At 36.2% G+C, this 23,952-nt stretch overlaps 1 protein-coding gene across 2 annotated transcripts in view; it reads left to right on the top strand.

Annotated features, from left to right (window-relative positions):
- igf2bp2a (insulin-like growth factor 2 mRNA binding protein 2a) overlaps nt 1-23,952 on the top strand; it is a 273,454-nt gene that overhangs the window by 187,923 nt on the left and 61,579 nt on the right. For both annotated transcript variants that reach the window (XM_039756346.1, XM_039756345.1), the window contains exons 4-5: nt 4,592-4,643; nt 21,099-21,162. In XM_039756346.1, the coding sequence (XP_039612280.1) occupies nt 4,592-4,643; nt 21,099-21,162 (116 nt within the window). The remainder of the gene's footprint in view (nt 1-4,591; nt 4,644-21,098; nt 21,163-23,952) is intronic.

Here is a 23,952-nt window from a genome sequence, read left to right as displayed (position 1 = left end):
ATATGTAGATATGAAGATATGTATGTGTATATATATGTGTGTATATATATATATGTATGTGTGTGTGTGTGTGTGTGTGTGTGTGTGTGTGTGTGTATATATATATATATGACAGCAGCAATCCAAGCTGTGAGAAAACAGTAAAAAGGAGGCGTGTCAGACGTCGTGGTACATTTTCTGATGCAGCTAGACGAAAATAACTTTGTGACGCTGCCGCCAAATACACAAAACAATTACTTTGACAATCATGTTACATTATTTTTAAAATGTTTCCTTTTCTTTTCATAACTTCTTTAACACACTACTTCTCCGCTGCCAAGCGTGGGTATATATATATATATAGATATATATAGATATATATAGATATATATATATAGATATATATAGATAGATAGATATGAGAACAACACTCATATGAATGACAAAACAATTACATTAACAATCATGTTACGTTATTTTAAACATTTTTCCTTTTCTTTTTCGTACCTTCTTTAACACACTACTTCTCCGCTGCGAAGCGCGGGTATTCTGCTAGTATATATATATATATATATAGTGGACAGTAGGGGACACTCCAGCCCCCCAAACACCCAACACAAGCACGGACACAAATGAAAAGGACAAAGAGTCTTTTATTATGGTAAACTCTTCCCCAAAGTGTTTCCCACCACAGCCACAATTATGCATGAACACGATTAGACAACACTTTATCTTCTCTTCATCTTCTCTTGGTTGCTGCCTCCTTCACGTCTCCTTACAAGCTTTGTCTACCTCCTCCCAACTTTGGCTTGTCTCTGTGAGACAGGCATCTCCTTTAATGTTGGCCAGTCCGGAATTGCTTCTGTTTTTCCACCCACATGGTCAGTAAGCACTTCTGGGTGAGAAGGAAACCCCATGCCATAGGGCTCCTCAGTCCTTGCAGCACCACCTGGTGGCACCCACGTCACCCAACACGGCTAAGGTAAAGAACTTGTAAGTCCCATGATGCCCTGTGGGGAATCCAGGGCACCGCTGCAACCCAATGGAGATGCAGTCTAGCATTGTGGTGAAGACAGTGCCCTGAAGAAGCTGCCTTCCCCCATCCTTTTATTTTGTGGGAGTCCTGGCCGGGTTGGGCTGCCTGCCAACCCTTACAATAGCATAAGTATATTCAATAGATTTTTTTTTCCACAGAGACAAATACATATGCTACAGAAGCACTATTGTGCTAAGGACAAAATTCCATCTTAAGCGTAATTTGACCATTTTCAGAGTGTGTCCTATGTGAGCACATTTGTACATTTTTCAATAAGACACAATTCTTTCATTTCATTTCACATAAATAAATATTGGTCTAAAATATTTTTCTGCTTAGTCACACCTTTACCATAGGGAAAGTCATATGCTGGATTCATCAAATGTTTTTAAAAATGTCTCATTTTATTCTTAACTAAATGTGCTACGGAAAAAGCTTGTGTAATCAGTCAAACAATAAATAACATGAAGGCACATTACTAAAGCATTTTTGCTTTTCTAAATCAAATGCTTTTCCACTATTTACTATATCAATCTGTTTACAGTAATAAATCATGTATACTGTTAATGTTAGTTTAGACCATTTTTGAAATGGTGGTTTACTGTGATTTCTTGTTCCTTAAGTATGTAGAGGAGATTTGCATTCTTTTGACATGAATCCTGTTTATTTTCTGGGAAATTCTATGTTGTTAGGTTACATTATACGTGAGAATCGACTATATGTTTTTTGAAATTTATAGAAAACGCTTAACAACTTTTTAAAAAAAGTAACTTTTTAAAATTAATTTTAATTAAAAGCAAATCACAATCTGTACAATCAAATCAAACTTAACAAAACTAAAATTCATCCCACACCCAAAAGAAAGAGAGGAGAACCTGCCAAAAAAGCAAATTTATGAAGCAACAAGGAAGGACGAGTATCCTTTTTCCTGATATAGAAGATTATTCTAAAATGTTATTGATTAGATCCTGGGATATTTCTAAAAAGTTTTGACCAGATCATCTGAGTGAGAATTAGATTTTTTTCCAATTTCAGTATAGAACCCACTGACTTAAAGGTGGTGATTTAGGATTTTTCTAGTTGAGCAAGATAAGTCTACATTCTACTAGTGATGTAAAGGCAACTACAATAAATGCAGTTGTTAATTGTTTAGGAGTAATTGTGACATCAAGGCTATTTGATAGGCATTCAGATACTTTTAGTAAAATAACATTGACATGAAAAATACTAAATCTACCCTTCAAAGGAAAATAGGTGTATGAGGCATTGCTGAGAGAGTCACCTTGTTTTGCAATGGCTTTTCCAACAGTCAAAAACTTAACCACAAATCTAATGTAGTGCTGCCTTATACCAGTTAAATGTGAAGTTTGGTCATATTTTGCTCAGAAGGATTGGATAAACCAACCTTCTTATTTAATTATATAGTAGATGTGCAAGATAGATGACTGTATTGTTTAAAGTGTTGTGGATAAACCAACCTTCTTATTTAATTATATAGTAGATGTGCAGGATAGATGACTGTATTGTTTAAAGTGTTGTACTAACACCTATAGTGTTAGAGAAACATTGAATCATTGTATAATGCAAATAATAAAACTGTGAGGTTTTTAGTATTATGCATGATATTGCTTGTAACAGTGTATAATCTCTGCCCAGCATGAGATACTCCCTGCATTTCAATAAATTGATTTAGGATGAGTTAAAGCGGAAAATATACAGATATATAAGTTGAAGGACTGCATGTACATTGACATTCTGCTGAGGTGTGCCCTGTTTGTTTATCAGAGCACTTCACTCAACATAGGTATAGTCATCTTTGTATATTTTACAGCCTTTCTAATTTGGAAAAAATAATCCATTTGTAAATATTTAATCATTTCCTTTATTTTTAAGCAAAATTAAAAATATGGATTAAGGTGTCTAAAAACAAAGATGCCTTAAAGTGGATGAAGGTGCTTACCCCTCACCCCATCAGAAAATATGCAACATGCTTTGAAATGATAAAAACAAAATATTTATTGTTATGTACAAGGCTGCTGTTTATTATTGATGGAAGAAGAAAGTGCACAGCTTCTGCACCGATACATGGTAAAACGTAAAAGACATTACAGTTGTGCCCGGAGCTCTGACTCAATGGAAAGACTAGTCCCACGCCACTGCTTTGGGGAGTGGCTAATGGGTGCCCCAAGACTGGCACTCTCATTGCCCAATGAGTTACATTTAATTTGTGGTATTTATTCTGTCTGCGCCTTTTCTTGTTTCAGACTGGGTGGAGCATTGGTTGTCCCTTCTGCCTTGCAGCTCTGATCACATATTTGGACACAATAATCAGTCTAGCATTGTTGGCAAACTTTTTCCTACATCTCAGGGACTCTTTAAAGACCACTGCGCCATTATAGTCCACTAAAAACTAGTTCAGTTGCTCCTTCCTTGTTGGCTTCAATACATTTTGTGTAGTTCAGCAAAGTTCACGGACATTTGCTTGTTTGATCTTTACCACTGACAACTTAAGACTGTAAGTGTGATATGTATAATTAAGGTATTTTTGTGTCTTTTCCTTTTTTCTGGGTAATGATTGCTAGGTTGCACTATACATAAAATAAATAAATGCTATTGTTCTACTCTTCAGAACTACTTTGGTCATTGTTTTGGGACATCATTTTAAATATACAAAATTTAATATACAAAATTATAGATTGCTGTTGTATATGCTGTATCCATGTGTTTTTTTTATTTATTTATTAATTTTTAAATTTCTTCACAGGGCTTTATTTAGTCTAATAATTATTTATATTAGATTTATTAACACTATAATTTCTGAAACCTACAAAAAAAACTCATAATCCCAGTCCACCTTAAATCCCGTCGCACCTCTCCATCAAAATCTTTAGTGTGTGTTGTAATTTGTTGATCAGCGCAAGCAGCCTGCTGTCCCATCCTTCCTTGACGGAACTCAACTCTCCCAGCTCAAGCCAAGGCTCCTTATCCGCATGTGAGGTGCCTGGAGTTGTATAGGGTAAATAAATGTATTTGGAATACATGCATTTTATGTGTGTTCCATGTCTACAAAGATCTGGGTAAGTGTTGGATGAAAGGAAATGTGAGGCAAGAAATGCCGAACATACACCTAAAGCAGAAACTTTTTCCATGTTATACTGATAATGTCGTGAAGTGTATAATGTGTGAAGACTTTAGTCCAAATATCAAGTAAAAATGTGCACTTTTATTCAAGAATATAACCAAAGAAAAAAAAAATTGATTTACATGTTGCAGTCAATGAGTTAAAAACCCAAGATCAAATGTCAAGTGACAGGAAGTTGATACGTAATTTATACAATTAATTTTAATGAAGTCTTTATTCAAAAATATTCCACAATTGAGTGGAAAATGTCTGTTGGCCACAGAGGTTAGCCAGGACTTGATCAGAGGACCACTTACTTTGAGATTGCAATGTGCAGCAAATGGGTTTTTAGAGTACCTGTTCCAGATGATATAAACCAAACAAAAAATAAAAAAAGTTCACTCCAGAAATTATACACAAGGTGTTTTAACATTTTTTTTTTTTGGTTATTGTAGGTGTTGGATGGGCTTTTAGCGCAATATGGCACAGTGGAAAATGTGGAACAAGGTAACAGTACAAACATCTTCTTTTTGTATATAAGCAATGTAACCTGTGACGGGGGGCTCATATCTGCAAAATGTATCTTAGAAGCAACTTACATTAATTGATTTTTAAAATTATTAAACTTTTAAACTATTTTTGTTGGAGGAAATCTTGAAAATGTAATGGGAGTAATATTTTGAATTCATTATCATTTTTGCAGTAAACGTAAGCTCTTAAATTGGTGTACCATTATCTGACAGCCCAAGTAAAATTCTTCTAGACACTTTGTCATTATCCTTCTAATATCTACTTTTACTTTTTTTCTTTCCCTATAAGCATAAGCAGATCTTGGGTGTACAGAGCATGAAACTCATAATTTCCTCCCTTTTAAAGGTTATGAGGTTGAAAATATTATGATAAACTATATGATTTGTTTAGATTAAAGGCTTCATGGTAATGCCTAAATGCTGCCTGATACAGTAGCAGCTATAAGCAGTATTTATTCAGCTCCATTTCCAGTAATTATTTGATGTTTCTTGCTCTCTGTATACTATGAATAATATGAAAATAAATTTAAAGGGTAATGGTAGGGTGGTTTCACTAGATGTACATCATTTGGCTCTTGCTTGCCTTGATTCTATATTGACTAGAAGTTAATATTTTTGATTTTGTTTTTCTTGTAACAAATTTAAATATTTTTCTGTTCTGCTGTCATTTTGTGAGATTTTTGCAAGGATTTGGCCATATTGTTTGGACACTGCTGGTCATATGACCAGGGGTCACATGTTATATTGTATAGCACCCCCATCTATAAAAGTTGATGGCATAGTAATAACTGGATACTTATATTGACATGTTACTAAACAAATTCACTAATCATTGTTTTTTGGCTTTTGAAGTTTTGATTAAGATCTACTAAGTCTGATTTTTGTTTCAGTATTTTTAATTTTAACTCCTATTTTGTACCTGTTTTAAGATTATTGCTTTTCTTAACCCTGATCTCCTGGTTGTTTTCAACTGTGGTTTTCAATACAATAACCTAGTCTTCCATCTGTGCAGCACAGTTAGGCAATTTCCTGTTTAAACCATTCCACATTAGCCTTTTACGGTCATGGTGATAGCACTGTGATAAAACTGACTGGGAACCGAGTGAAAGTTTTTCACCTTATTATTTGATAGAATCCTAAAAGGTTGTCGAAAACAGTGCTAAGGTCAAGGAAAGCATGATCGATTGTCAAAATTAGAAGTTCAAAGAACAATGTAAAACTGAAGCTGAGATCAACACTGGAAAACTTTCCCTAAGACAGTTGTAGTGAGAAGTCAAGTAAAATTAAAGAAGATTACAGATTCATAATAATTTCAGCTTTGGATAAAAGAGTAGAATCAACTTTAGATTGTATGACATTAATATAAAATAATGACAAAACTGCAGTGCAAATATCAAATATACAGTGAATGCTGGGAAAAAAAATCTTCCATCCCTCCATTGTCTGAGCCCACAAGTTTTGCTGTATTGTACTGTCACAATAATCTGGAGTTTGTATAGTAGAACAATCTAATCAGAATAAACATTTTTATTGACCCATAGCAGTTGTTTAAGTATGTGCATTTCTATTTTAGAAAAATTTCTGTTCTCTCCGTACCATGTGCATTCAACATAGAATCAGATGATTCTGTGGTATAGGCCTGATGTTGTAGTTTGAGAATCACATTCCTTATTTTACAGTCTGAATGTATTTGTCTTCTGTGTCTTCTTATTAATGATGAATCTCACTTGTTCTTCCATTAGACTTCATAAGTTTGGGGTAACACCAGGATGTGGAAATTGTAATGGGAAATTATATGTCACTTTCTCTTTCTGTAGGTTTTAGCTATAATATAAAGGTGAAGTAAAACCTATATTAATTATTTGGTTGTATTGTACAGTGTAATATATGCATTTAAAATTCATAAGTAAAATATCACTACACAAAAAAGTTTTTGCTTCTTGAACACTGTTGGGTGTTTCTTAAAGATTTTTGGGTGCTGATCACGAATATCACATCAAAATGTACCCATCGTACCGTTTCAGAGAAATCTTCAGTTTTGTCTTGATTTTTTCTTATATTTGTATCCAAACATTTTCACTCCCGTAAGTGACTTATCAACAATGGTTTGTGCAGCTTGGCCGTGTCCAGGAATGGAATCAGGCCAGATTGGAAGCTGTGTTGTGGAAGTTGTTGTCCTGGGCATGCCTGGGAAAGTCTGAACGAGCTTGACGCTTTCTCAGCGTGCTATAAAGGTGGCTTGCATACACCGATCCTGCTCATTTGTTTAATATAGATAGTCAGTGTGTATTTATAGTATCAGTATAGTAAGGTATAGTATCTGTAGCAATATAACAGTAATTAAGCTTTATGCTATAGACATTTTGGTATCGGACGATATGTCTCGTCAATGTCATGTAACAGCTGCGATACATTCTGCTATGTCTATGGCGAATATACACTTGTGCCTCAGAGACGTTGGATGACAGCTCTTGTGAAGAAAGCGTACTGTCTGTATTTCGGCTGCAAAATTGGTGATCAAGACAAGGAATGGGTGCCTCACATTTGCTGTGCGACATGTGCTGGCAGTCTAAGACCCTGGCTCAGAGGCACTCAAAAGACGATGCCATTTGCTGTTCCAATGATATGGCGAGAACAGAAAGACCATGTGACAGACTGTTACTTCTGTTTGACTAATGTGTCTAGTTTCTCTGTCAAAAACAAGAAGTCAATTGAATATCCTAATCTGCCTTTAGCATTGAGACCTGTGCCACATGACGACAGTCTTCCAATTCTAAAACCACCAGAGGATTGGACCTTAGATGAACCAGATGAAGAAACTACAATGCATGGTACTGACAGTGACATTCACCTGGATTTTTAACCGTGCTCATCAGGCGATCCACATCTGATAACACTGTCTGAATTGAATGATTTGGTCAGAGATTTGGGTCTGTCAAAAGCAAAAGCCGAGCTGCTGGGTTCGAGACTGCAGGAATGGTGTTTGCTGTCATCAGGTACAAATATTTCTGTGTTTCGAGGCCGACATCATGATATAAACAAATTTTTTGCACAAGTCGACAGTCTCTATTTCTGTTGTGAAATTGAAGGATTGTTCTCAGCCTTGGGTTGTGATCACAACCTGGAAGAGTGGCATCTCTTTAGTGATTTGTCAATGTTAAGCCTGAAAGCTGTTCTGCTACACAATGGCAACATTTATCCTTCAGTACCTGTTGGCTTTGCAACACACATGAAAGAAACGTATGAGAATATGGAACTGTTGCTGAAGCACGACCAGTATAGCAGGTACAACTAGAATATCTGTGGAGATCTTAAAGTCATTGCTCTGTTACTAGGACTGCAGCTTGGCTATACAAAGTACTGTTGTTTCATCTGTGAATGGGACAGCCGTGCCAAAGAGTTGCACTATTCTTAACAGAACTGGCCACTCCATAAAAAGTTTTGTGAAAACACTGAACAAGGAAGGTGAAGGTTTTCATTATGTAAGACAGATGTTCCCAAGAATAACTGATGCCAAGATCAAAGAGGGCATTTTTGTGGGCCCCCAAGCGGTTTGAAGATCTGTTAGTTGGGCCATAAAAAATTGCCTGGAAAGCCTTCAAAGACGTTGACAATTTTCTGGGCAATTACAGAGCCCCAAACTACATTCAGCTGGTAGACAAACTTCTCAAAGCATACAAGACAATGAAGTACAACATGTCACTCAAGATTCATTTCCTCCACTCACACTTGGACCTCTTCCCTGCAAATCCCGGTGCTGTCAGTGACGAACACGGTAAAAAGGTTTCACCAGGATATTGCTACGATAGAGAATCGATACCAGAGCAGCTGGAATCCGTCAATGCTTGCTGACTACTGCTGGCCACTGCAACGTGATGCATCAGACATTGAATACAAAAGAAAATCGGGAGCAAAACACTTTTAATTCTGTTGAATTGAATACCTTATGCGAAACATAACATGAGTAAATATGTCATTGTCAGTAAACATATAAATGTATATTTCTCAAAGTTCCTACGTGATGCAGTAAAACCAAAACTATATTTGTGCATACCCAGTAGGTACCTGTCACAATCAGCAAAAACTTTCAGGAAGCGAAACTTTTCAAAGAAATAGTTGTGCAGTGTATTTAATCCTCCCACTCCAACCATTAACACTTAACTTAGCACAGAGGAATGTGTCTGTTGTTTGAATTTTTACCCATTAAATATAGAGGTTCAAAACTCTTCTGACCCTATGATTAGACCTGTTCATTTTGCTTTCTATAGTTAGAGCTACTATAAATATGACATAAAGTCAAGATTCTGCATTGTACTTGCTGATATGTGGATTGTCTTCACCGCCCTGTACTGAGCTAACTAGCCTAGTCAGGCCAATTAGGAATATATTAATAGCCTAAACCTGTAATAGTTATTACTCTCGGCAGACTGTGACTGACAGATTATAGCATAGATATAGTTTTATTTACATATTTTTGTTCAGTTAAGAAAGATTCCTAGAAACTAAATTGCTACAGGCACTTTTATTCCTTTGAGAATTTTCTGATCCACTCAAGTAGTAAAAGCTAGCATCTGGAAATTATCCAAGGCATAGCTTCATTTTTAATGATAGCAGGGAACTGATTCAAGTTTTATTACTTATGTTTACAATTTTAAACTGTTTTATTCTTTCTTGTAGATCATATTAAACTGTATTTATCCCAAATTCAGTGATATCTTATTAAATATGATTGCACGCACATAACTTTTATTTTAAGTGGCCCTGATGTAGGCAGACATCTAAAACTATGCACACTTGGCTCATCTTATAAGGATTTCATCTTAGGAGTGAAAACATATTCACATGGATTTTTAATTGAACTCTGTTATTGTGCTGTCTGTATGGCATCCTGTTGATTATGCCTGGAGAAGGTGGAATTGTAAAATTGTTCTTACTAAATGATAAAAAAAAAACTTAATGGAATCCATGGAAAAGAGTAGCTCTTCATAACACCCAACACCTGAATATATTAGATTTGTATTTATTTATTCAATTTGCTAATAATGATATTTATTTAATATTGGAATAATTATTTATTCATCACCATACAAGGTACAGTCCCCTGCTGTACAAATACAGTGGCGGTTTGGCTTTAGCCAGCACAGCAGATCATTTCTCCTGAAACTTGAAATTGAAGTGGGTTAGTGAAATGGTGTTCATGTCCTTAAAATTTTATTTATTTATTTATTTATTTATTTATTTTTATTAATCTTATTGCAATCCATACAAAGCAATCAAGTTTTTACAAAAAGAAGAATTGAGTTAAGAACAGATCGATCCCCACCCCTGAAATGTCCTTAAAATTTTAAAAGCAACTTAACTTATATAGATATGTACAAAAAAAATGGCTCAGTGACACTGAATGCTACAGTCAATAAACATCCTCAGTATTTCTGTTTCACTCCACTGTAATTAATCTGCAAATTACCACTTTATATCATGTTTCAATGCATACAACAATTTTAGCATGAGACTTCAGCACAGCTTTTGAATCTCTATGAAAAGGTACTTCTACGAAAATAATTACGTTTAAGAAATCTGAACTACAACTATCCAAAGACACTCCACATTTAACAACAACTAACAACAGCACATGAATCTTTTCATTGCTTGAACTTGAATCTGCTATCTATGAAAGTAACTTCAGCCACATAATATTGTAAAATGGTAGTAAAAACATTATGTTCACTAATAACGCATGTAATTAGATTGTATTGTCATTGTTATTATTGAATATGACTGTTACGAAAATGACAAGGCAAATTCTTTTATGAAGCTAACTTTGGCCCAGCTTTCAAACCAGCTAACCAAAAAGCAGGACCCCATCCTGGGCGGGGTGTCAGTACACAGATCCACACTCCTTCACATTAGGCCAGATTATATTCACCAGTCAACCTAACACATACACCTTTAGTTTTTGAGAAGAAACTGGAATACCGGGAGGTTAAAAAATAAAAACAAAAACACTGCATACTATACTGTATGTAGATGTAATGAGAAAATGCTGACTCAGTACAGACAGTGACCAGAATGGTGATTCCCAAGGTTTCTGAAATTGTGAAATAGTAGATCTACTTCAATATGTTACTGCTTTAAATTGAAACAAAAGTTTCAACTTTTGAGAAAGGAAAAGCAGTAGGATAGAGTTGTATGTATTTTCTGTGAGTTTTCCCAAAAGATTTTTTTAAAAAGTATTCTATATCAGGAGGTAATGGAAAAGACAGAAATGTTAGAAACAATGACATTATGTAATTGTAGTCCCCCCACTTAAGAATATATATATATATATATATATATATATATATATATATATATATATATATATATAGTTAAATAGTAGTCATTAATTTTGCTGTGATAATTGTTTAGCCTTAACAGTAGAAACTCGTGAATAATAGCAATTATTATAAAGGAACATTGAAAACAAAACCTGTACACTGCAATTTATTATTAAGGCATACCATACAATACAAAACTGTATTGGAATACTATATTAATATGTGAATTTTGAAAAAGCATTTTTATAAATGATTCCATAGTTATATTTAAAGTGCAATGAAAGTAATAAATTGTTTAAAATAAGGTTTTAAAACATTTTATCATATTTTGAGGAACTGCAAGACTTGCATTTACATTTGTTTAGCAGACGTTTAGCGACTTAAAAAAGAAAATAAACAAAGAAAGTCTGGGGGAAGTTTGAGAAACGTGTTATAGGACAAAGGTACACAATTGATGACCACAAGTAAAGGCCATAGAAAACAAAAGCACAAAATAGGTTTTGTAATGTAGGAATTGTTTTCACCAATTAATATCAGCTGAACAGAAATTCACAAAACAAAACCGTCTTAAAATACTTCTTAGACATAGTGATGAAGTCTGCAGCTTGGATGGAGGTTCCACCGGCTAGGGCCTACACATAAGTTTGGACTGAGATTTGATACCATCACCAAATACCATTAAACTGCAGACCTGGGTGATCAAGAAGCATAGGACCTCAGGTGTGTTTCCATATATTATAAGGTTCAGACCCCACAGACTACTTTCTAGGCCAACATCAAGGATTTGATCTTAATGCATTCTGTTACAGGAAGCAATTGTGGTAATCTGAAAAGAGGGGTAACATGCTCATTTCAGCTGGTTGAACACCAAACATGCCACTATATTTTAAATCTGCAGTGGCTTGGTGACACATAGAGGTGTTCCTTCCAGCAGAGAATTGCAGTAGTCCAAATGTGACAAGACCAAAGCCTAGATCAGGAATGGTGTTGCATATTCTGCCAGATATAGTCCAATCTTGCAGGCATTGAACAGAGTAAATCTTGCAAGACCAAGAGACTGTAGCAATATGAAGAAAAGCTGATCATTGATCACCACTCTGAAGTTGCATACCGACGTCACAGATGTTAGCAATAGAGTGAGACAAGATGAACAGATGTGGGGTGCTGAATGGATGGATGAGTTGCCGTAACAAGAACGGATGTGTCAGATTCAGCTGGAAATGGTATTCCTTCATCCAGCTTGCAATATCAGTGAGACATGCAGGGATTCTAGCTGATATCATGTGGTCCTATGGAGGGAATAAAAAGTAGGGCTGTGTATCAGCATACAATGGGTAAAAAAATATGGGACTGGATGATAGAGTCTAGTACTGAGATGTATAGAGAGAAAAGGAGAGGGCCAGATGCACCCTTGATGTCTCTCCATACAAGGACACATGGTAAGATCAACACCAAGAGGTGGGGCTTAAACCATCCAGGGGCAATCTCATGAATGTCAAGGAGAATTGAGTGGTTGACTCTGTCAAAGGCAGAGGAGAGATCTAGCAAGACGAACACAGATAACATGTTGGTAGCTCTAGCCTGCTGTAGCGTGTCAACAATAGCAAGTAGAGCAATATCGGTGGAATAACCTTTCTTGAATCCTGAAGGAGTAAGATCAAGCAGTGTGCTGTAGAAGAAAGGAAGACACTTGGTTAGAGACAGCACATTACATTCTTTCGATAGAAAGAAGAGGAGTGACACTGGTCTACAGTTACCAACTTAGGATGGATTGAGAGTGGTCTTTTTGAGAAGTTATAATGGCCCATTTGAACAATGTAAGAAGAGTGCCTGTGCTGAGTGTGATGGTCAGGTTATGTATAATTGCAGAAGTTAGTGAGAAAGAGAAGGCTTGTAGGAAATGTGAGGGGATGGGGTCAAGTGGACATGTAGTGGGGCCACTAGAGAAGAGGTTGGAAGCATCAGTGGTGGAGAGGGGAATAAAATGTTGTGGTATTCTTAGGTGGAAGCAGGGTGGGTGGAGGTGATGATGAGAACTGACTGCTAATGGCAGCCACCTTTAAAAAGGTTGCAAAGTCATCAGTCAAGGAGGTTGAGAGTATAGGTGGAGGTTTTGGGTTGAGGAGAGAAGTGAAAGCAGAGAACAAGCCATGAGTAAAGTGTTGCTAACCCTATTCTGGAAAAATAAAAATTAACTTAGCATTGGTAGTAGCAGCAGAAGAGAACGAAGACAGGAGAGATTGATTCTTATCCAGGTCAGTCTGGGCCTTTGACGTCCTCCATTTCCTTTCAGCTGTCTTAACCTCTGTATGTAGACTGCTTAGTGTTTCAGAAAGTCATGAGCGGAAGGGTCTTTCACATACAGGCCTAGTGTAGAGAGGACAAAGGAGAGTACTGGGTGTTGCTGGTAGCCCTGGTGTCAAGAGAGGAGAAGTGGTTAGAAGGAGGGAGCAGAGATGGCAAAAGGACACTGTGGGAGGAAGAGCAGTGGGCAAAGAGGTAAGGAGCATAGAGAACTGAATAAAAAAGTGATCAGATGTATGCAGTGGAGTAAAAATTGTTTTTGTGTATGTGTACAGTTTAATGAGAGAATGAGATCCAGAGGTTTACCCATTTTGTGAGTGGGTGTGAAGCTTGTGTCACTTAAGAGAAATAAACTCTAGATAAATTAGAAGGTGGATGCTCATGTCCCCGGGTATTAGAAATGGATTAACATTATCTGGAGTAGAGGATAGCAGTATTTCCAGCTTGTCAAGGAAGTTTTTTAGTTAAACTTGAGGGCAGTAAAAAAACTGTTATTAGTTGGATCAGTGACAGTGATAGTTGAACACATTGCTCAGTGATATGAACCTCCAATTCTTGGAAACTAGTATAATGTACTGGGTCCCTTCACCTCTTCCAGTGGACTGACAGTTAAGAGAAAAGGGTTATCGGTGTGGTCAATATTTTCAAAGTGAATCCACATATCAGTGTCTCAAGTTGGAGTCCACTTTGGCTAGAACATGCTGGAATGAAGATTGACAGCTCCACAGGTTGAAGGAGAAGGGGGTTTCTGAAGGTATGGCTTGTTGAAGCAGTCAAGGATTTTCTGCATTATGCCCTTTCCTGTTTGTGGAAATGAGTGATATGCTTAGTATTAATGACAGTAGTGTGCATACTGAAGAACAATAAAGAAAACTTGAACCTGTTTGGAGAAGAGTACCCACAGCCTTGATTGGTAGACAGCACTGAAGAGCTCTAAGTATAGAGCAGCTGATATGCATAAAGTAGTGCTGATGTACTTCCTGGTGAAATCTCAACCAGCTTAGTCACTTCCATTGTCTTTACTGCATTTGTGATTTTTGTTCAATGGCAATAATGTCATTGAAAGAGAAGTTTAAGTTTCATTGTACATATAGCTGTACAGCTGAACATTGTTGTGAACCTTTACCTGTATGTGGAGCTTCCAGTAAGTACAACAAGGTACTTAGTTTTCATATATTTCCCTCTGATGCGGAAACCCGATCTAAATGAATCATCTTTATCCACAGAGAGAGCTTTATGGTTAGTCCCCATAAGTGAGTTTGTAGCTGGCATTTTAAAAAAGAAGATTTTTGCAAGCCAGGGTCTGAGACTTTTGAAAAAGGGAGCGGTTCCTGTGTTGTTTGAGTAGAATCATTTCTCCGTTCCACTTTCAAGACTGGGGGTTTGGGAGAAGAGAAAGAAACTGACAGAAGATGACACACTGAGCGAGGAGGACGAGGAGGAGGAAGATAAATTCCTTGAGGACCTGACTATGCTTCGGCTCCAGATCCAGCAGTTGTCGACCTAGCACTTGATGAAAACATGTCTCTCAGAGTGGAGCTCTTCCAGGTGAGAAAACAAATTGAGAAGCTTACGATGAAGCAGTGGTTTGCATTCACCGTTTTGCTGGCTCAGACAGAGACATTCGCTTTTTTACAATGTAAGATGTCCAGCAGACTCATGTTATTATGTATGAACCTTATATACATATTCACCTGGCCCTGAATAAACTTTAATGACTAATTATTGAAATAGTTTTTTTTTTTTTTTTTATAAAGAAGCCTAATGTAATCACATATTTGTCCCATGTAAGTTCATAATAGACACAAGTTTTTAATATGTCCGGTTCTTACCTTAATGATTGTGGATATAGTTTGAAACATTCTCCTTTTAAGCTTCTGACATTTGGCATAATGTTCGAATACTGTGACTTGTGTCGTTTACCGCAAGTCTAGGCACATCTTGAAGCGGTCAGGTGAAAACGCCATAGCTAGTCGATTTTGATATCAGCACCAGAACTGCAGCAGCTAGCTGATGTACAATCTGGAAGAGAATGTGCATATAGCCCACTAGCAAGACACTTGTGGAAAAAGTCCAAAATTTAAAATATACAAAAGACACAGATGCACAAAAATGCAAACTGGATACAATTTGGAAATAATGGAAACTTTACTACAACATAAAACACTTAATTATACACACTTACTGCTTTCAAAACAGACACCCAAAAACCAATAGTTACTCATCTAGTCAAGGAATGCAAACTGTTGTCTACATACTTTCACAGGGTGCTATGAGTGTTGAAGCAATTTTGAAAAATACCAGTTGGTAGCAAGTGCAATATTAGGCTCAGTTTACCAAATAAATCCTTTATCACTGACTTTGTTGGTAATTAGCATGGAGCCTATGCCAAAGTGTTTAAGTTAGGACACAAATTTCAAGGGATAGGAATCAGCTGCGATATATTTATTATATACTGATGACACCAAGTAGGACTGGCACCTCATCCAAATTTGGGTCCTGCCATGCAGCCAATGCTGTCTACTGTCCAGTGACCACAACCAAGATTAAGAGGACTCATTAACAGATTAATATGAATTAAACAGCGATGAAAAGGAAGTATAGACCATAATGAGTTAGATGCAGGTCTTTTGTTATTTACCTGGTTGTGTCTACAGTTTGAAAAGTATACACCTGTCTTTCAATTCTGTTCCATTTTGTATTATGACATACAGTGCCATTAAAGTATTTGCCCCCATCTTTATTTCTATTAATATTAACATTGTACACACTAAATGTTTTTCGCTCTTCAACTAAAATCAAATATTAGATAAGGCATTCCTGTATACATGCTTATTTTGTTTAAATCTTGTGAATGATGTTATCCATCACTAACTTGCACTGTGTGCAAAAAATAGTTGATGCCTAGATAAATCATCTCAATTAAAGAGATAATTAGAGTCAAGTTTGATTACAGCCAGCCCTGAATAGAAATATATATATATTTTCACCCTCAACATTACAGTCGGTTTACCAGCATAAAGATTCATCCAGCACATGCTGTGATCAAAGGAAATTCTTGAAGAAATTAGGAAAAAAAAAATTAATCATCTACCAATCTAGAAAGGCCTACAAAGCATTTTCTAAGGTTCTGGGACGTCACTGAAACACAGTGAAAGCCATAATTTGAAATAGAAGAAGCATAGAATGATTGTGAATCTTCTCATGAACGATGAGCCTACCAAATTACTCCAGTGGTGCAGCATGAAATCATTCAGGAAAATAACAAAATATGTTGAATTAAGTCAAAGAACTGAAGGTTTCTTTTAATTCAGTAATTCTCAGTGTTCATGACTCCACAATCGGAAAGATACTGCCACACATGAGCTGCATTGGAGAGCAGCATTAGGAGAAACGACGGCTACCCTAGAGAAAAATAAAAACTTATCTTTAGTTGCTAGGATATACCTGGATTATCTTTAAAATTTTTAGGAGAATGGTCAATAGACAGGTAAAATTGAAACCATTTTTTTTGTTGTCCTACCCTGGCCAGATCATTTACAGTAAGTTCACAGCTATGCTTGTATAGTTAAAATGACTCAGTTCTCATTTTTGACTTATATCTAATTTTTTTGACTGACTGTTCAAATTATTTTTCATAAGTGATACAAATCTAACATGACTGTGCGTAGACATCTACCCTGTGGCCAACATTAATTAAAATAAGCACAATATAAAGATTCAAACTCATAGACCACCATGAATGGCAATGGTAAGTTTGCTGTAGTATTTAGTAAAATGGTTTTCACAGACTACCAATGAATTAGTCAGCTTTGATAGGAAGGAAAAGAAACTGAAAGTAAAAGATAGTAGTTGCAGTTTTGTGCACAATTTTCAAAGCCTTCTAATTCTTTTAAAACTTAATACATTTTATTAGTATAGCACCTTTTCAATGCTATAAGCGCATCAGAAGAGCTTGGGCTGATGGGAGCAAGATATGGAAGATTGTAATTGGGAACAAAAAAGCGATTTTACTATTTCAGAATAAAGGTTCCTATGTCAGTGGCTGTCCTTAGAACTCTCAATATACTCTTGAGATGCAATGTTTCTGTGGGAAACCAGTAGTCATTGGAGCCATCAGATGCAAAGTATCAAACCTTGTCCAGCCTTGTCAGGTGTGCTAAAATCGGTTGGGGTGTACAAATTATCAGACAATTCAAACTGAAGCATTCAGACTGGGGTCTCGGGCAAGTTATATACATTTGTACTGGATTTGCTACCACATGCAAAAGTTTTCTAAATTCTGTATGAATTTGCAATTTAAAAATCACTGAACATGTGTAATCATTTTATTGCACAAAAGAATTATGAACTACTTACTTTGATCTTTGAGAATATAAGAATTATCACCATAACTGTGGCTTAGTGCTGCTGCCTCATAGCTTCACGGTCCAAGTTCAAATCCCAATCTAGACACCTTCTGTTTGGAGTTTGCACATTGCCTCTGTGTCTGCATTGGCTTGCCTTCCATATCTCAAAGACTTCTGTCACATTAATTGTTAAAATTAACCTTGTCCTGTGTAGGTGTGTATATAAGAATGTCCAGTGATTGACTGGTGCCCTTACAATTTAGGCTGCTAGGATAGGTGACAACTTCCTTGCTCATTGGGATTAAGTAGTTTTTGGAATGAATGAATGAGCTTCTAAGAACATCAAGACCGTTAGAATGGTGTACATGTTTTTCATTTGATTCACTTTTAATTATAAAAGACTTAGCCATAATCTTATACCTTCTGTCACAGTTGACATTATCCTCTTTTGCCTTATCACCGTTTGCAGTGTCACTTGCAGTGGTTATTGAAATCTCATAGGTCAACTGGCTGCTAATTACACCAACTCCATTGCTTCTTACTCACAATGATGGCCACCCAGATGGCTGTATTCTTTTACTAGATTTTCCTCCTGTTTCAGGTAGCCTTACCAGGCTTCTCTTACAAAGAGCAGTCCAGTTTGACAGTACTGAGACCTGGTGTGGTAGAAATTGACATCTTAATTAAAGAAAGAAATGTGTCCTCTACCAGCAGATGTTTGATTAAACCTCTGAGTCAGTAATCAGGCAGGAGAAAAGCTGTTCATTGCATCATTTAATTACTCCTCGGCAAATTCATTTGAGGGAGCATCCTTCACAAAAGTCTGTTACAGAATATTTAGAAGAAGAAAAAAAAGGGAAGAGGTTCAATTTATAAACTACTGAATTTACATACAGTGTTAATCAATGCATACATTTACTCAGGTGCGATGGTTTACACCTAAATTACTTATATAAAAAAAAAGTATTTTATTATATTCTTATTCTATACTTTGGATTTAGACATCACCCTTGAAATTTCTGTGTACAGTGGTGCCCCACACTTTGAACTTTCCAGAGTTTGAATGCCAAATTCAAGAGAAATTTGATCTGGAGTTCGAGTGATACTTCTATGTTTGAATTGTGTGCGCAGTGATAAGGTGCAGCAACAGATAGTGCTTACACAATAACAGTAAATGTCATCTGTTGTGCGTCCAAGTTGTCTCTCGCTCTTTCTATGAAAGCATCTCTTGTATTACGCTCATGTGTTTTCAGAGCTTTTTTTGCTTTATTTTTGTTGTGTTTGGTTATATAGAGTACATAACCCCTATCTATTAACCATAGCATCCACTTAGGACATCACTACTCCTCACTAAAGTACAGTAAATACAATTTTCATTTTATTATACATTAATTATGTATTTTATTGTTTTTATGTTTTAATTCATTGTTTAGGGCATTTAATTGTGTTATTTTTTACATTAAATTATGTGTATTCGTTGTTTAAGTTCAAGATTTAAGGTCTGGGAACGGATTAATTCACTTTCCATTATTTCTAATGGGGAAAACTGATTTGGACTTCAAACAATTCAGTGTTCAAATGGCCTCCTAAAATGTATTAAGTTCGAAGCATGAGGCACCACTGTATATAACAATTGTCCATTCTTCTTGTTTGAAGGATATCTGCTGATCTCTTAGTCATTTCTTGGTACATTTTGTTAAATCAGCTTTCTTCTAGTGCATCACTTGTTTACTTGACCATTTCAGAAGTTTTTCCAAAACCAGTTTTTATATACTTCACAATACACTGCAAACCAAAATACTTAACTATCGTTAGCTCTAAATTATTCTGTCACACTTAAGACACTTTTCCAACCCTGGGATGGACATGATTATAACCAATCCCTAGAGCAGCAGCAAAAAGAAAATAAGTGAATAAATGATCCTGTGAGCGACTGACCAACACTATTCCCCTACTAGCCACACAATAAGTACAAAATACACCAACAGAAGCAAAACATATGACCAGAAATAAAACTGTAAATACTGTACAATAAACCCAACACATAACTTAGCTATTTACAAAATTCCACACACAGACAGATCATAACACAAAATACTCCACTAATAAAACAGGAATACATCAATGACAGTTATCATAAAGGATTAACTAGTAGGATAAAAAAACTTAATTACTGGTATCTCTCTCTCTCTGTCTTTTTTTTTTAATATCTGTCATCACGAGGGTTACATTGAGCTGTACCTTAGTATTATCTATTTCACACTGCCTCCTCACAATGGCATGTCAGGCCCTCTCCCATGTGCTCCATAAAAAGGTAAAAGGATACTCTGTGTTACCAAGTTCTCTTGCCTTCCATGAAATTGAACCCAAGGTAACCAAACTCATCTTGTAGGCAGCATAGTTTTCCTTGTAATATTGGCAGCTTTCTGTCTGGTGCTGTTCCTTACCCATCTCCACCTCTTACTTGCTACTGCACCTTCATCTTTTTAGGAATGGTCAACCCCTCCCCTTTTAGATTGTATTGGCCCTCTGAGTCAGGTGCTCCTTTCGAGATAATCCATAGGTTTCTAATACCTATTCAGATTCTTACTGTAATGATGAAAAGGTACAACCTGACAATGACACCAAACACACATGACAACTGCTACAGCATGAAATCCCCCCTTGTCCTAGTGCAGTTAGGCCTGTTACATTCATGTTTAGTTCTAAGGCAACCTCACTGCTGCTAACCTGTACCAGTTTAGAGTAGCATTTTTTATTCTTGGTCTCTGGGTAATGAATAATTGTTAAGTTTTCTACAGTTACAGTTCAGCCTGTGCAGGTTCCTCTATAGCACCCTGTGCCACAGGAAATTGAAGTGCGGGTTATTTCATATTCATTCACCAACCCAGCACAGCCCTGGTTTGCCTTCTCCATTTCTCTAACACTCCCTTTCTTTCCTGGTCTTGTGGCGAATCTGTCTGTTTACATTTACAGTAACATATACAAGATGACTTACAACATTTCAGATACATTTGGTTCCATTTCTTTTGTTTTTCCAATTGGAGCACAGTCAGGTGAAGTGACTTGGTCATGGTCATACAGTGTCTGTAGCAGGAATTGAGCTCACAACCTCAGAGTTTGAAGTCCAAAGTCTAAAACTTTAACCATTACACCACACTGCCTGAAAGGGTCTAGATCTTTGAATTCTTCTGCTTCCTAAAACTTATAGTAGGAAGTGATCTAAAAGCTCTGGGCTGTCCTTAAAAGGCTGATTCCTGGTTGATTCGTACCTGCAGTACAATATCACACATTAACAGACTGCTTCTGGGAGATTTCGTCTGGCATTTGCATGACTATTTTGCCAGGAGCACAACAGTTTGATGTACTCAGATGCATTACTCTCTTTTTTCCAGAGATGTTTTTGCAGTAAAAGAGGGATATGAATATGTTTATTTATTGATAATTTTTGTTTTCTTGCAGTAAACACAGACACGGAAACTGCAGTTGTAAATGTCACATATGCAACGAAGGAACAAGCCAAAGTGTAAGTGTGCTGCTGCATTTTTCACAAAATGTATATTTATCTTATTTTTATTTTGTAATGTATGTATCACAGCAATGAGCTGTAACAAACAGCAGTGGGGGAAATGCTTATTCATACAAAGTTTAGAAGAGTAGTTAATGTTCTAGATTAAAAACCAGAAATGTAGCCTGCTGATTTGCATAGATTTTAGACCCTTTCAAATTAATACTATTCTATTGCCATTTTGCTGCCAAGCAAGTTATTACTTTTATATTGTGTGACACAATATTCTACTAGCTTTCACACCTAGATTTGTTGTCACTTTTGGCCCAGTAGTATTTTGGCACATAGTAGGCAAATCAGATAAGGTTACATTTCTGACCTAACTTTGACCATAGGCAATACAATTCAAGTGCATTTTTACCTTGAGCTGTGGGAGAGTAAAACAGTGAGGCAACAGATAAGCACATCATGAAGCCCTGTGCTATTGAGAAATATGGTGCCAGTGCACCTGAGCAAAGCATAGCCCAGAATCACTGTACCTTCATCTAATTTAGCTTTATTGTTTTGGGAGTCAGAGCCTACCTATGCATTCAGTCTTTAGCAAAATTGTTAAAATTGCTGAAAATAATTTGTGTAAATTTTGCTTGGATTATATCTGTGGCTTATAATTTTTAAATTAAATCAGAATATGTGTAAAACCTGTTAATCTTGAATATGTAGTCTAGCTTGCCCTCCTATGAAGAGGAGATTTTGTCCAATCTGCTGTAGTCTACAGCTGATATTTCAAGACCCTATTTTGTCCTTTAAGGAATGGCTTTCTTACTGCCACACACCCTGTCAAATCTGCAGCACAAAGACTCCTCTTGACAGGAGAAACTGAGACTTGTTTTTTCTACCACTGTTAAACTGCAGTTCAAACTGTTGTGCTGTGAGGTGCCTATCGTGCAAGCTGGTGACCCTCAGAAACTTGTCTTCTGATTGGGTTGTGACTTTGGCTCTACCACATCTCTTCCTATCAGTTTTTTTTTCCAGTTTCCAAATGCCTTTGATTTGTCTGGGACACCCATACTCACTGACTCTTTGATTTTTTTTGCAATTTCTCTAACTGAAAGGTCTATACTTCTAATGGTAATAATGCTCTGTCTTATTTTGTTTGTTAATTGCTGTTTTCTTGCCATTATCACTGGAATTTACAATTTTCTACAGAGTAATATTGTCCAAATACTTCAGAGGGTATAGTAACACAATCTGTTCCAAATCTTATTTAAAACAGACAGAGAGTTTTTTAAGTAATCAACAAAAGTTGGGACACCTGTGTAAATTGTTGGCCTTAACTTACAAGGCTTAATTTACTTTAACTGCTGCACAACATCTGTAGGTTGTAGCCTATTAGTTGTTCCCTGAGGACGGCCCATTTGTAATATTCTGAAATTTCCTATTTTTTTCAGTTTTAGCTAACCTAAACTTTTAAATTTAAAACTCTGACAGTTTACTGCTTACCGTTTCACCATATTAGATCATTCATTGCATTTCAACTGATTACATTTGAAGAAAAACCTAGGTGTTCTAAAAGTTTTGACTGGTGGTGTATATGAGTGCTTTGTTGTTGTTTGTTATAGTCTATATATCTGTTTGATAAAATAAGCCAATGTAAAGCCAATTGACAACAAGGGAGACAACATCATAACTCCAGGGTTATTGAACCCAGGTCTTAAAGGCAAGGAAAACTCAAAATCTTCCATGTTCTAAATAAAAAATAAATGTTTAGGAATGAGTGATATGGTGACTAGCACTACTGCGTTACACCTCCCGAGTCCTTGATTTGAATCTTGGCCAATCACTGAGTGGCGTTTCCATGTCCTTCCTAGTCTCTCTAGTTTTTTGCTTCTACTGTTCGGTGCTTTCCCTCTTAACATCATTAAGATATGTGTGCTAGGTTCTTCTGTGATTCCAGGTTGGCCCAGTAGAAATACAGCCTGTTATAGACTGGTGCTCCCTTCCTTCAGGGCTAGTGTCTGCTTTGTTTCCAATGTTGGCTCCAACCCCCCATAAACTCTGAATTGGATTAAACATGTACAGGTTGCCGGTCATAAAATTAGAATATCATGACAAAGTTGATTTATTTCAGTAATTCCATTCAAAAAGTTAAACTTGTATATTAGATTCATTCATTACACACAGTAATGTGTATTATTATTATTAGTTGTCAGTTCTAATCATCAAAATTAAAAGAAATAAACATTTGAAATACATCAGTCTGTGTGTAATGAATGAATCTAATATACAAGTTTCACTTTTTGAATGGAATTACTGAAATAAATCAACTTTGTCATGATATTCTAATTTTATGACCGGCACCTGTATAGTATTGGATAGGTAAAAATGATAAAATACAAGATGTTAGTAATTTATTGTACATTTTAACTAACATTTAAACAAGTTCATCTCATTTGAAGTAGCCATTGCTAATTTGTAACCATTTGTTATTTGTATAATCTGGAAAATATCATTATGTCAAACCATGACTAATACTCTTCAACCATAACTAAAAACTTCTCATATATTAGGCTTGTAAATTGAGCCATGTTTCTACATTAGTTTTTATTAATTGTATAATGTACAACGGGCCAGATTTAGGGAAAAAAATAGAAAAGATTATCAGGTTCGTGCTGTTTGCCAGGTACAGCACAGGGGAAAAGCTGCTACCACATGGGAATGCACCTTTTCATTGGCACAGCAAGCTTAGCCTCTCTCTCACAAAAAAATCAATTCTAGATAAACCCTTGTGTCTCTGAAAAGAGATGTCAT

The sequence above is a fragment of the Polypterus senegalus genome, chromosome 6 (genome assembly GCF_016835505.1).
Source record: "Polypterus senegalus isolate Bchr_013 chromosome 6, ASM1683550v1, whole genome shotgun sequence".
NCBI classification, from domain to species: Eukaryota; Metazoa; Chordata; class Cladistia; order Polypteriformes; family Polypteridae; genus Polypterus; species Polypterus senegalus.
The sequence above is the reverse complement of the archived record's forward strand: the minus strand, read 5'-3'. Positions and strand labels throughout refer to the sequence as shown.